The 15,443-nt window shown below is 38.0% G+C and overlaps 1 protein-coding gene across 1 annotated transcript in view; it reads left to right on the top strand.

Annotated features, from left to right (window-relative positions):
• The window catches only part of KYNU (kynureninase), an 86,843-nt gene extending 73,377 nt beyond the window's left edge, over positions 1-13,466 (top strand). The window contains exons 11-14 of the mRNA XM_032788795.1: positions 4,239-4,291; positions 5,873-5,958; positions 9,696-9,926; positions 13,129-13,466. Coding sequence (XP_032644686.1) covers positions 4,239-4,291; positions 5,873-5,958; positions 9,696-9,926; positions 13,129-13,272 — 514 coding nt within the window. The 3' untranslated portion in view covers positions 13,273-13,466. The remainder of the gene's footprint in view (positions 1-4,238; positions 4,292-5,872; positions 5,959-9,695; positions 9,927-13,128) is intronic.
• The last annotated feature ends 1,977 nt before the right edge of the window (positions 13,467-15,443 follow it).

The raw sequence follows: 15,443 nt of genomic DNA, 5'->3' as shown, positions 1-15,443 counted from the left end.
AGATATTAGGATTAAAAAGCCAAGCATAGATAAACTATATAAATCCAATAATATAGTATTTCTATGTCATCTGAGTAAGACATAAGACATTTCTAGGCAAGGATGTGATCTGACTAGTAAAAGGAGACCATTATACTCCATACATAGTGAAGTTTGAGAGTTGAATATTTAGTGTCATAAATTCTACACTGTTATTTTCTTGTTATATCTTTTAGCATACTTTCCCATGGACATTTAAAATGATTTCTCACAAAATATGATGACAGAATGGTTCATAGAAGTCTTTGTTCTGGATTATGAAAGTTAGGCTGTGCCAACAGTGTTTGCTTGTTTTCTGTATCACTGCTCAGCAGTTTTGGGAGGGTTCCCCGCCCCCCCCCAAAAAGAAGGCAAATGAACCACAAGTTTCTTCAGATTGTAAATTATAATGAGTTGCATAATCATCTGTTACTTAGAAGCAAAGGTCAAAGGAATTTTTTTTTATTTCTTCTATGTTCTTTAACTGGATCTTCTTTGATGTCTTCACCGCATATACACAGTGATCATTATATCTCACACTCTTGCATCATTAATGCAACTACAAACGAAACAACTCAAGTTATGAATGCCCAGCGCTTCTGTCTAACACACACACATGTGAGAAAAAACTGAACTAAATAAAAATACTTACTGAAGGGATTGTTCCCTGGTGTAAATGTGCTTAAAAGAAATAGGAACAAATGAGAGGCTGATGCACCTATCTGGCATAATTTTTCCCCTCCATAAATCTGCTGTCTATGCCTCTTGATTTCTAAAATGGAAGAACGTTTTTGGGTAAAACAAGACCAATGAAATATGCTTAATGATCTTTAATTACATGCCTTATTTGTGTCATGAACTTGGGCAAGTAACAATGTGCATTAACCCAGTGTATTAAACATTTAAAAAATAGTGATGTGTATAGATCAGAAGATAGTAAAAATACCCCAAAATATTCTTTCTTGTAGGAACATTAGGATTCCTGCTTTATTTTAGAGACAAAATGTACCAAAGTGCTTTCCCTTTGTAATGGAATTATTTTTACTTAAAAAAACAAAACAAAAAAAATATTTAGCTCTAAGTACGGTTATGTGATCACATGTACTTCTCACAAAAAACACCATCCTAATTAGCACTGCTTTTTGAAAAGCGCAGCTGTGCGTCTCTATGTCCATTTGATCCATGGACTGAAATACCTTCTCACCCTGAGAGGTTCTCAGTGCCGAAGCATATTGACAGGGCAATCTTGAGAAGCTGTATGTCCTCTAGCTGTTTGTGGGATGTCAGAAGGCTAATAATCCAACACATATCAGAAACATAAATACACATACAAAGCTGGAACGGCCATTTCAAATTGTGTCATAATAAAATGTGACAAATCTCCAGCCTGGTTGTACCTATATGTGTAAATAACCATATGGGTAAATATCCAGTAAGAGTCGGTTCCCAAAAGAAATTATTAAAGCATGTTTCCAGAACAAGTCTCTCCTCTAATGTCAAAAGCATTTTTTATCATGGTTTGTAAAACAGTCATGCCTGGTTTACAACAGCTAGTTCTCCTGACACAATTTAATTCCCAAACTTGGCTGGGGACAAATTATTTTAACTACAGGAACATAAAAAACCCAAGTTTTTTGTCATTTCACGCATTTTGGTATTACAAGATTTTGCCAAAATCGTGGCTCAGATTTGAAATAGAAAGTTATAAGCTGATGCCATGGTATTTTGAAAACAAGAATGTTTGAAATAACTAATGCCTTTCAGAATATCCACTTTGCATGCAGAGTAGCTGCTCTTTAATAAGAAATTTTACTACCTCATCTTACTGTGCAGTTTTACTGCCAATTATTTTTACTATGCATTTATAAACCCTTATATTTAGGCTTTAAAACCTCAGCTATTTCACATCATAACAGGTTGAAATTTGGTATACCAGTGGCAGCCCTGATTTCAATTTTTTTCACAGAAAATTATTAACTGTTAATTGCTAATTTATAAAGATTGTGTGTGTGTGTTTATAGATATAAAACCTCTTTGAATCCTGTTGACACAAATGAAACAAATGACGTCCATAGGAAAAATTGGATTGATGATGGTATATAACCAGAATTGTATCTAAACACCCATCATGTATGATGCCCATGGAGTTCTAGAACAGCAAAAAGAAATGTAGCTTGTCAGTGTTTTAGTAATGGTAGGGACAGGCAAAACGATTTTTTAAAAAATTACATCACCTTTAAATTTCATCCATTTCTATCACCAAACTTTAGTCAATTTCTGAAATTTCAGTTTCCAAGTTCTAGACATGACAAACCACAGGAGAGGTCCTGTTCTAGGCCAGTTGCACACAGTAAATAAGTTTAGGTACAACACCAAGCTTTTGGAGTCTCACCTGAACTAAAACCTGAAGTCCAGGAATGTAGTCCTTCATCATTCTTTACTTGGACAGTACTCCTGTTGTGTCTATAGGTCTCCTGTTGACTTCTGTTGTCTGAGGAATGAGTGCATGGCGTGGCCCAACAAGTAAATTGCTCTTTATTATTTTTTTAACCTTACTATACACTATTATTCTAAGTAGTATACTTCATGTTTGTTTTTTTGCTATGTTAAGCCTATTGGAATGAATGGAATACTTGCACCATTAATTCCAATGGGATTTTTTTATAATATCATTGTGTAATATTGTGTTTTATGGTAAACTATTATAGAGGAAAGATACTGTAAAATACTATAAAACAGTTGATGATGCATTTTTTATTATTTAAAGCATCAGCATCTGAGTTATTTGGGCAATAGCTTTTATTATGTTTTATTTGAAATGTATTATTTTTGACAAAAAATTTATTGAAATGAATGGATGATTTCATTGTTGATTTCCATGTGACTTTGAATAGTAAGACTATTCTTTAGCTATATATTATTTCACATCTGCTTTATATAATACAATGAGATGAGAATGATGGATCTATTCATAGGGGGGAAATATAAACCCATATTATCCAGAAATAACAAGTTAGCATTTTACTTGGCACTGTACATAGATTGTATAACAATTCTTTACATACAGTGTGACTCACCAATCTAGTCCCATCTGTCTTGGACTTTTACAGTTTGGCCTTTTTAATTGGCAACATGTGGCTAGGCCTTTCCAGGAGTAGTGCAGAGAAGCACAGTTCCTTCCCTCCTTGTTTGCTCCAGGGGAAAGTAATTTGCTACTAGCTCTTGATATCAGCAAATTACACACACACTCTAGCCTTCAACACAATGATAGCGCAGCTGCGCTGGCTGGCATGGTGAAGATGGAGCCACAGAAAACAAAGCCACCTAGTTGCTTTGAGATGTGTATTGAGTACTCAGCACCAGTTTAACCCTTTGTGCTGAGACCCCAGGTCTACAGAGACCATACACGAGGTGAGGTGGGATTGTCTGACTCCCCTCATATCCTTGTATGACCACATGAGCTGGGCCATGAGCTGGTTCATAGTAAATACTCGGTCAGTGCAAAATATTTGATGAAAAACTTCAAATTTTATGTTTTCATATTTTATTTAAATTTCTGCAATATTTCTATTTTGGAAAAAAAACCCACCCTGAAACGTCTTCAGAATATTGTCTCAAAAATATAGTTATGAATTAAATGGGACTAAATTTCATTCAAAAATGCATCATATTATTGAGTAATAAACCCAGTTTCATAATCTAAAATCTTATTGCCAACTTGGGATTCACATCAGCACAACATGGCAATGGAACGATGAAACAACTGCAACCTTTACTCAGAGGCCTCTTTGTCTATCTTTTGTTTGCTGTTCATATCTTTGCTTTTGTGGATTTACGTCAGATTTATAATGTCCTTTGGTTTTCAGTATTTACCAAAGCAGATTTGTGTTTGTCCTTTAGCCATTAGGAACATAACACTGGAAATATTTCTGCTTTATTTTTCAGTTTGTAAGATGAATTTAGACAAAATGAACATCAACAGAGTCCCAATAGATTGATTGGTTGAAAACTATAATAAATATCATCTTTCAGTATTAAATAGAAATTGCCAAGTCACATAAAGAAGTTGTTAATGTCAGCTAACCCCATAACTTACTGTATTTAGGATAATATTTGATTAGTGTATCAGAAGCTATTTAGTAACTCCAATGTCAGATTTAAAATATATCAATGCATGATTTTGTTGTTTTTTCAGTTTTTTTTTCCATGTTATGTTTTAGGCTAATAGGCTGGTGGGGTCATGAATTCAAAACTAGATTTCTCATGGAAAACAGTATGTATACTTCTTTAAATATGTCACATGATTTAGAACTTGCATGCATTGCTGTTCACTGTTATTTTGAATAGAAATGATAAGACTTTATATTTGCTCACTGGTGTTAAACATATTAAGGCCAAATTCATCCCTGATGTTGTGCAGCTTCACTGAAGGCAATGAAGTAACATATGTAATGAATTTGATCTACAGACATGTCAATCTACTTGTTTGCTTCAGGATGGTTTGATCAAACAAACAAACTAAAAAGGCCTTTCAAAAATTCAAACTTGGACTATGGGTAAAATTTTTCAAAAGCACCTGACTTACCCTACTCGATTTCCTTCTTCATATTAAATAGTACTTTATGGTGGGAGTAGTTCCATTGGAATGAATGGGAAACATGAATAAAAGATGCAGAATCTGGCCCTAAGTGAAAAGAGCCATCTACTCCAAGCTAGAACTTAATGAGGTATAAAATAAAACATTGATCTGTTTCAAAAGAAGTGAAATGTCTATGTTCTAGCCTTGTGCATGGACACACAGGAGTACGTAATAAATCTGGAGGTCAGTCTTTCCTCCAACCCCATCTTAGAGGAGACCTCAGCCTGCAGGAGGGTTAAAAACTTGTTTTGTACCTTTACCATGTGAGTCCTTGCCAGTGTGAATTTGGGTCAACACTGCTGGCCTCAGTCCTCTCTTTGAGATACTGCAAGGATTCTGGCCAAAAGTCTAGAGAGGGATTGGGCTAGTCTTGCTGGAGAGCTATTATCAGACATATCTTCTAAAGCATAAAAAATGAAATCTGTCACCTCAGACACTCTCCAGTCCCTCTCCTTTGGGTTCGTACTCACAAAAGGCTGATCTTGAAGTGCTTTTGTAGGGGCAATTCACAGGAGGAAGATAGGCAAAAATTATGTGAGTTTAGTAAGTCCTCACAGTGAGTGAGAGGTGCTCCCTTCCATTGAAAGAGCTCTGGTGCTTGCACTGCAAAGATAAGAGAGATCACGTGAAATTTTTCTAAAGCAGTGGTAACCAAAATCTGGCCTGGAAGTCAATTGCTCTCCCAAGTTCTGTAGTGGCCTAAAAGGGTTTATGGACACTACATCTCCCTTGTATGTGACATTCCATTTGATTCAAGTGGACTTTGTTTAGCTCAAGATGGGCCACTGCAATCTGCAGTCTCCACAAGCCATTTATTCATATTCAAGATAAAAAGCTTGAGTCTCCTCTCAATTATTGTGGTTTTGTACTCTTTTTATATTACACTGACTTCAGTTGAGATGCTTGTAGTTTACACCAGTGTGAGAAGGGAATCAGGCCTAAAGGCAATTTTAATACGTTCAATTATATGAAAATTAATTGCAGTCCTCTGGCTCCTGGAAAGCTGCTGATGTAACCTTCAGTTGGTAAAATTTGAGTACCTCCAATGTGAAGAATAGTAGCTTCAAGTGGAGTAAACATATTCCCTGATAATGAACCAAATCCTAAGGTCCCACTGACATTAATAAAAGTTTCGACTGAATGAAAAGTCAAGGTTTGGCCTAATGAATAAAACAAATAAAAAAATAAAAGTAACAGAAGTTATTCATTTTCCAGAATTGCAACTAAGTCCTGGAATCAGTGGATTTCGATTATCAAATCCTCCAATTTTATTGGTCTGTGCACTGCATGCTAGTTTAGAGGTAGGTAGTTATATTTCTATGAATTTTAAGAATCTATAAATTGAAGAATAGAATCTTAGATTTTTCATAAATATTGTCTTTCTTTAAAAATGTAAAATTTAGACCAGCACTACATGTGGTTATGAGAGATATGGTTGACTTTTCACAAACCTTTCCATTGGCAACCCCACACTTGTTTTACATTTTGGGTTGATCTGAATACAAGAATTCAAAATGAAAATAAAACCAGATGGGTACAAAATCATTGTGGCAAAACTGACCTTTTCCAGGTGAGATTTTTAACAGAATCATTTTATCTGCCTCTGCCAAAAGAATAAAATGAATCTTAGGAGTATTTTTTGGTGGTACTCAAAGCCCAGAATCATGCAAGATTTTATTTGATTTCAGGCTTCATTGGACTTGCCTGGTTTGACATTTCACTTCAAATGTTTCAATGTCCTTAATGTGCAGAGCCAAATTCTGCTCTCAGTTACTCATCTCTAGCTCCAGACTGTCTCCTTCTAACTTCACCTTACTTTGCTGTTTTCAGTGGAGTTCCTCCAGATTCACATCGCTGTAACTGATGGGCAGATTGTGCCTCACTGCAGTTTACCTGTGAAAGCTGCAGGAAACTCTGCACAGAGTTTCTTCTTAATTCTTTTGTCAGGAGGGTGAGGTTTGTTCAATATGGAAGAAACAGGACCTGGCCACCCAGTGTCATGAATCTTGGGTGGTTGAACTGGCTCTGGAAATCCATCTCCTTTATTCCCTAGCAGCAGAACTTCAGCAGCTGGTATCCAGCCTTTGGAGTCTTCCTCAAAGAGGGATTATCACTACACAGTTTGCGAGTGGAAAAGAATTACAGCCTGGAGCTGTTAGTTTACTTGGGAAGTACATAAGAGCAGTGGAAGGAAGATTTGCATCTCCCTGGCCCACACACTCCACACTATATCTTCCTGTATTAATTCCTGAACCAGGAGAGTGCCCCCTCTGATGGCCAAGGGAAGGGAAATTTTTTTCCATGATGGTAGAATGGGAGTAATCCATGCACAGAAGGTCCCATGATCAGATACTGAGAACAGAATTCAGTCCATTTAGGAAAACATTCATAACCTCTTTAGATGTCCTGTGTGCAGTCGCATATTGCCACATTTCATCTCCAGGCACAGCTGCATTTCTCTGATGGGTGAATTTATCCCTGTACAAATGATTCTCAATCACTCAGGGATGATTTGTGGATGAAAGGTGCAGTTATGCATAGCTTTCTCCATGCTGCAATACTCTCAAACTTCAGAAACTGTTTTTAAAACTCAGACTTAAAACAATCTTGGTTAGCAATGTTCTGTGTCCAGTCTGGATGGGGTATAATTTTTAAAAATAGTTTCCAAAATCATTTTATTAGCATTAGTTGTACTGGTGAAGCCAATTCTGGAACAAAAAACCAACCCCATCACACTATATTTTCATCTGTTTGTTATGAAGAACAAAAGTATCTTAGACATGTACAAAACAAAACATTAAAGTCAGAAAATTGCCATCTGAGGCTATCTTTTCTCTACAGCATTACATACTAAACTGAAGGACTGCAAAAGGTCACAGAAATACTTCTTGTTCTGTTTGACAATTTATTTTGTTAGTCCTTAAACATTCAATATATTTTTAAACTTTAAGTGACCTTAGAGATAAGCTAAAAGCAGCTCTGCTATGACCCAAATTGTCACTGCTCCAGTTTGTGTGGGTGAATGTAATTTAGCCCACCTCAGGGAGTCTCAAAGAGCGATAGCTGATCGTATTCCACTGACTCCCCTTTTCATGCCTGCATTACCCTTTTGGCACAGAGAGGATTTCCCAGTGCTAATTGCTCTAGGACAGTGGGAAACAGAATAGTTTCCATGTCTGGCAAGAGATGGGTTGTGAAATTGTATGCCATCCTGCACTGGGACACATTAAGCAGAAGGCAGTGTTTCCAATGAAAACAATGAAAACTGCAAGTGCTGAAGCCTCAATAATGCTTAAAGTGAGTGTTATGGCACTAGTTTTCCCTTTTGTGGATTAAAGTGTGTGTGGTGGGAAGATCTCCATGGCCACATTTAAAAAAAAAAAAACTTTTTGAAAAAGTCCACTCAGATGGCAAATATTCCTTGAACAAAACCTGAGTAACCAGGCTTTCTACCAGAAACCTAAGAGAGGGATGAAGAATCCTGCTCATCCTGTAAACCCAGTAGCTCCAGCAAAGTCTTTTGTATACCTTCTGCACAGGAGCAGTTCTAGTTTTAGGTTTTCCATCCATAGAGGTGCTGATCCATTCCTTCCCCTTCCACATTCTATATCCACCTCCACTGCAGCAGCATCTCCCTGCAAGGTCTCTGCCTGACCAGCTGCATCTTGCACACCACTGCATACAGGAGATGTGTCATTTCAGCTGTATTTTAGATCAGGTTACTCCACACCCATGATAGTATTGGAGTCAATGGCCTGTGGTTATTCAGACTCTCCAGACAGCATGCTGTAAATTAAGTGGGATCTCTTGGCTATCTCTTCCTGTAATCACTTTATTTTCATATTATAATGTAGCATGATTTTAAATACTATTCTGAAATTTCTCCCTCAGGGTTTGATTTTTGAGTATGCGATAATTAGAGGCCACAATCAGCTGCAATGAAATAAATTAAAATGTAGGGTCTGGAATCTGGCCTTAGATTTAACTATCTGATTTTCAGACAATCAGTACTTGGAAGTTCATTCTGCCATTTGCCCCTGCAACATGCACAAACAAAATATTATGTTTTGTTTTGTTTTTAAACTTGGTCTTAAGATCATATTTTCAATTGTCCTCCTTAACTGAGCCGTCCCATATGCCCTGCCAGTGGGGGAAGTGAGAGTGAAGTTTCCTTTTTATTCTTCACAGATTTTGGCAATACTGTTTGTCCCCCTCAGTGTGGCGACAGGGTTAAGTAGTGTCACCACCTATTAGAATTATATCATGAGTCTTGTGGAATGTGGAGTTTGTCTTACATGACTCCAGGAAATGATGTTTTAAGAGCCTTTTTTTAAAAGATAGAAAAGAAGAAAGAAACAGGTTTTTTTCAAACATAGTGGTTGTGGGGAAAAGCTTACAAACAGGAATCCTAAAGGCTCCAAAGACCAGAAGGCAAGTAAAATGGACTCAAAATATATTATTTAAAAAAAAAAAAAAAAACACCTCATGGTTTTTAAGCTGATATCAAGATGTTCCAGGGCCTGACCCATGATTTTTGAAACTGCTGTTTTCATTCTTAGTCCTGGTCCAGCACCCATATTTTTTATTCTAGTGGCACTATGGAGCCTGCAGTATTTATGGACAATATTTATTCACAAACCAGATACCTGCCCTACTAGCCACTTGATTTTTGTGTTCAGATTCCCATGTGCATAGGTAAATGTGCTCAGAACTATTGCAGCAGCAGATAAGGAGACCCTTTACATCTGGCCCTTAAAGTACATAGTCTTGTATTTTCTAAGGCTCAGTTCTGCTACCCTCGTTTACACTGGGTAACATGTTACTACTTGGTTCTAGTGGCACTACTTACAGAGAAAGCTAATACTTAATTATTAAAGATAGAAGAATCCAGGCCTCAGAATAGTGTGGCTCTTGAAATAATTAAAATTATTGAAAAGGACAAAAATGGCCTCATTCTTCTTTGGAAGGTTTCTGTTTTATTGTTTCTGTTTTCAGCTGCAGCAATGGATTATCTTTCTAATTATTTACTTCCTCTTAGGTCTTTGGTCAAACTACAATGAAAGCACTAAGAAGGAAATCCATTCTGCTAACAGGTTACTTGGAGTATCTGATAAAGCATTACTACAGTGAGGATAAAGCAAATCCAGAGAAACCCTTTGTAAAAATAATCACACCACCTCAGATTGAAGAAAGAGGATGCCAGCTCACACTAGTTTTTTCTGTTCCAATCAAATCTGTATTTAAAGAACTGGAAAAAAGAGGAGTAGCTGTGAGTAAATCAGTCTTCCCTGCTGCTGATTTTCCCATGCGTTGTTTTATGACTCTACTGCACTGAGTTAATCATTTTTGTTATTATTCCTGTATAATTTCGTATAAGACCTGAGAAAGACCCTGGTTAATTTCAATAGGCTTTGGATCAGGCCTACAGAGGATAAATTTCTTATTTATAATAAAAGAGAAGCTTTATCAATATTCAGATTACAACAATATGATTTTTTTCACCCTAAACTTGAACAAACTCTTTTTGCAGGTTTAGAAATGTTTGGATAACTTCCCCCTCTCTTCACATTTCCCCTCTTCCTCACCCCCCACAGACACCATAAACAAACAGTCTGTGGTTTTATACACCACTGCTCTGTTTTCTCCCACTCAAGATGAAACGTTCCAGTGTTAACATACTATAAAGGAAGGCTATTTCCAATCCTTTGGAAAGTGCCAGGAATCTGAGATTTCCAGACTAATTCTGTTGATTGAAGAGGTGTGGCTAATTCAGAAAAGCCTTCTGATTTTTATGTACTGAATAAATGGAATAATAAAATATTTTCATAATTCATCTTTAGCTCTGAAAGAAATGTATATAAGTGGATGTTATTACCCACATTTTATAGCTCATCTGCTAGACTGTAGACTGTCCAGACCATCATTCTTTTTCTCTATGTTCTGTACGGCACTGATTTATTACCATTAACTGAGAATAGCATTAATACTGGGAGACATTTTGTGGCTGAAATCCTTTTTTGGGGGGTGGGGGTGCGAAAAATGCAGATTCGAGTCAATAGAAATATTTCATGAATTTGTGCTAATTTTGGCAAATTGTTTCAGTTGAAGAAATAGAAATGTCCAAGTGGTTAATTATGATATTTCCAAAATATTTTGATTTTTTGGGGAGCTAGATTCACAAGGGGTAGTAGGTACCGTTCACAAAACTGAAAGAGGAGGAGGAAGTAGTGCCAGTAAGGGAAAATGACACTATAGCTTGGGTACTCATTGAGTAGAGGGGGACACCTGGGTACTAGTCATGTGCCCATCAACAGCTTTAATTATTTATACAAAATGGAATAGCTTCAGCACGAAAAATTGAGAGAGACCCTCCCTAAAATAGCCAGTAGCGTGGTAGTTAGGGCCCTCATCTGGTCTGTAGGAAGCCTGGGTTCCAGTCCCTGATTTAGAGCTAGGATTTAAACCTGTCTCTCTCTCAAGTTAGTGCCCTAAGTAGTGAGTACAAGCAGGGCATCACTACACCTTCTTTCTTTTGTGAATGGCACCTACGTCTCCCTGTGAATCTCGCCCTTCATTTCCTTTGCTTATATAATCAAACAGTTCAAATTTCCTAAGATGGAAACCATTTTTTTCTAATTTTTCAATTCATTGAAATATTTTTTAAAATGTGTTTAGTTGACCCTGAAACAGGTTTTTTGGGGGTTTTCATTTTTTTTCTCTAGAACTGAATCTGAAAAATTAATAATTCACACAGATCTAATCAAGGCTGCAGTGTAGAAGGTGCATAGTAGACCATCCCTGCCCCAATGAGCTTGTAATCTAAACAGAAAGAAACAGAAACATTTTACAGATGGGAAGCCTGAGACATTGAGGTGAAGACACTTCCCAAAGTCACTCAATAAGCCTGTGGCTGAGTCAGAAATTTGAACCCAAACCCGATATCTTAAACCACAAGATCATCTTCCTCTAACTGACACTTATTAGTAACCTAAAAGGTTATTTTCTCTAGATCTGAAGAAGCACTCTGTGAAGCTCAAAAGCTTTCCTCTTCTACCAACGGAAGTTGATTCAATAACAGATATATTACTTCACCTACCTTGTCTCTCTCTCCCTGGGACCAACTTGACTACAAAAACACTACAAAATGTATAATACTCAGTAAGGAGCTTTCTGATAAAGCCAGTTCCTTTAATGATCTGCAAAAAGCCAGAACCTTGTTGTTAGCAATTCATACAATAAGAGAGATAAAAAACAATCATCTCCTCAGAGAAATATTCTAGAGTTCAGATAGCAAGGCAACTGAAAGCCAGTCATGCTGGTAACCAATGAGTACAGGTCAAAAAAAGTGAAGGTGTCAGAGACTGAATGTAAGGTATTATGTGTTGTGTTTGGAGGTTAGAAGTGCTGGGGGGATGATAGTCTAATGCCATACAAATGATATAGTAGATCTATTTCTGCTGGTGACTTGTATTTCCAAAGGGCAATACTTGTAGGCAGAATACACTTATGTGTTCTGGTGCTGCCAAGGAATTCCAGGAACTACTGCTTTTAAGAGGGCATAGGGCATAATGCTGTTGCCTTGTCAATGGGACACAGTAATGTTTCATTTTTAGGAGATTATCCTATTCAGCAAAATATTTAAGTTCAAAATCACAGCAAGTCTTGTGGCATTTTTGTACCTTTTTTGTACCTATTTTAAAACGTACTATTATACTTTGTGCATACTTTTTATCAAGAATCTGGGCCATATTCAGTGCTGTGCCTCTCAGAATTCACAGCTCAGAAAGTGTAGCCCATGGGTAAGGGGCAAAGATGGCTTTTTGCCAGATGAGTGCTTCCCTAATTCTGGGCTGCTTCAGGGGCCAGTGTAGATCCTGGCATAAATCAGCTCTGCAGCACAGAATAGCCAGAGTTCAGAGTGCTCTGGACACTCCCCATAACACCCCCTATTGCAGGGGTTGCACAGAAGGGAGAGGATGTGTAGGGATGCCTATGTTTTTTCTGCATTGGGGATGTTCCCTGGAGGTGCTTTACTTCACCAGAGAGGTGTAAAGGAGGTAGCAGCATGGACCAGAATCTTGCTCCCATAGCTAGGTTCTTGTAATATGCCATTATTCATTGTATCTTTATTGTCTCAACCTTGAAGATGTACATAAGAACATAAGAATGGCCCTACTGGGACAGAGCAAAGGTCCATCTAGCCCAGTATCCTGTCTTCCGGCAGTGGCCAGTGCCAGGTGCCTCAGAGGGAATTAACAGAACAGGTAATCATCACATGATCCATCCCAGCTTCTGGCAAACAAAAGGATCTCTCTTCTTCCAACCTGCAATAGCCAGACTTTAGGGAGAGAGGGTGGGCTGGTTTTTAGTTAGTGATATTGCATGAAGGCAAGGAAGAGGTGAGCTTTTTGTTGTGACAAATACATTTGAAGTGACATTAATTTATTAAACATTCCTTTTCTCTTTTGCAGTGTGACATGCGAGAACCAAATGCTCTTCGTGTTGCCCCAGTTCCTCTCTACAATTCTTTCCATGATGTACACAGATTTATTGAAATCCTGGGATCTGCAATTACATCTGCAAAACAAGCAGCAAACAATGCTGCACCATCCTGATCTTATTGATGGCTCAGCTGTATCTTTTAATCTATTTCTGACTAAGATGCATTTATTCTTCTGAGCAATTCTGTCCTTCTAGTAGACTAGCTATATTCACTGCAATTTGCAACAACAAAAAAAGGGGGTGGGGGTGATTGCATAGTTATTTATATCAGACTGTACTTTTTATTAAAGCTAATATTTCCTCTTGACTTTGACTCCACAAGTTCTTATGATCTGTACATTTTAATGGGGCTTTTCTAAAACATTTTATAGCTTCATTCCATTAGCTTGGGAAGAGGAACAAGTGAAGACTTCAATAAATAAAAACAAATAAAATATCATTGTACTATAACAATATGATGCATAACAAAGAATGGAAATATTAGGCTTATTACTTCAGTAATGTACCAAAAGTTTGCAACCTATTTTGCCATTTTAATTGGCATCAATTCTGTTTAAATAAATCATAAGTACATTTTAAAAAGAAAATCTGCTTGTTTTGGTAAAGTCATTAGTTGATGCTTGAGAAATCTCAAATGGTACAAACAGTCTGAGCTTTTGTTTCACTCAAAAGGCCAAAGTGGTGAATTCTCATTATAATACAGCCACTTTACACCACTTCAGCATCATGAAGGGAGGGACCTTCAAGGAGAGTAATATATTTGCACCCATGTAGACAGGGCTTGTCTACATGAGAAAGTTACTGATTTATATAACTGTGATTTTAAACACTTACTTTGGTTTAAACAAGGCTTATTAACTAGTTTAGCTGAAGTCAGTTAGGAAATGGCTTAAGTTAAAGATGTCAGAAATCAGTACCTGCAGCAGAACCAGGCAACCTAACAAGCACAGCTGGCCTGCATAGTAGGCTGTATGATTAACTACACTCCCTGATTGGTGGGAAAAGTCAGCAGACCATTCTTAAACCCAGCAGCAGCAATTTGGTGGTGATTCAAAGTATTTACCTGTGACAGCTGCTATGCTTGCTTGTTCTGATCCTTGCGCCTGTCTTGGACCTCGACTTGGATCCAGCCCCGTTCCCATATTGTCTAATTCCAGGTAACCTGGCTCTGACTTTCTGCTCTGATTTCTGACTTTGGTCCTGCAATCCATCTACTGCCTGGTGCTCAAACCACTAGGTATGGCTAATCACACCCCACTGTCTGACAAAAAGAAGGTAACCTACTGTTAAACTCAAATATGAGCACCCACACAGGGATTTGCCCCAGTTCAATCAAATCAATTTAAAAACTGATTTAAGTTTAATGGGGAAATTTTCTCATGTGACAAGAACTTTGTATATGTCAGGAGTCAACAACCTTTGGCACATGGCTCGCCAGGGTAAGCACCCTGGTGGGCCAGGTGGCGGGAAGCCGTGGCCTGCACATCCCTCGGCTTGTGCCGCTTCCCACAGCCCCCATTGGCCTGGAGCGGTGAACCACAGCAAGTGGGAGCCGCGACTGGCCAAATCTGCTGACCGCAGGTAAACCGACCTGCCAGGATACTTACCCTGGCAAGCTGCATGCCAGAGGTTGCCGACCCCTGGTATATGTGATTATCTGTAATTCAAGGATATGTCAAACAGGGCAGGCAATATCACATCTCACATGCTGGTCAATACTTCCTGAAAATAGCCTCTCGTGCAACTTCAGAGCTTCTTTTTATTGGAATTTTAAGCCAAAAGAAGAGTGGGGGAGGCCTTTGGACTAAACTGCTTTGGATTGTAAAAACCATTCCATAAAGTAGGATTCCCAAAGCACTAGGCATGCCCTCCACATCCCCACCTATTCTGACGCACCTCTATACATCAGTGAACAAGACTAGTGGGGGATGTTCCTATATTAAGGGGGCATGGCAGGGGGATCCCCAAAAGCCTTATGTATTAGGTCTGGATCAAATACTGAAGCTCTGGTCCTGTGCCTCTTGTATTTCCCCCAGGATTTATGGGGAATAGAACAGCAATTGCCCTTATGTTATCATGATTTGAAACCATCCAAGAGTAGAGCAACGTGATGGTTAAATCACCAGTTGTGGTGGTATCAGTGACTAATGTTACCCCAGTTTCAGGGAATGTAATGCTCAGTAGCTCTGGTCAGTTCATCCAAAAAAACCCTACAAAATAAATCATTTATTGATATTACCAGTGCATGCCAAAAATAAGACCACCAATGTATATAATACCAATA

This window comes from Chelonoidis abingdonii, chromosome 10, assembly GCF_003597395.2.
Source record: "Chelonoidis abingdonii isolate Lonesome George chromosome 10, CheloAbing_2.0, whole genome shotgun sequence".
NCBI classification, from domain to species: domain Eukaryota; kingdom Metazoa; phylum Chordata; order Testudines; family Testudinidae; genus Chelonoidis; species Chelonoidis abingdonii.
Note: the sequence above shows the minus strand (reverse complement) of the source record. Positions and strands in the feature narration are given on the sequence as shown.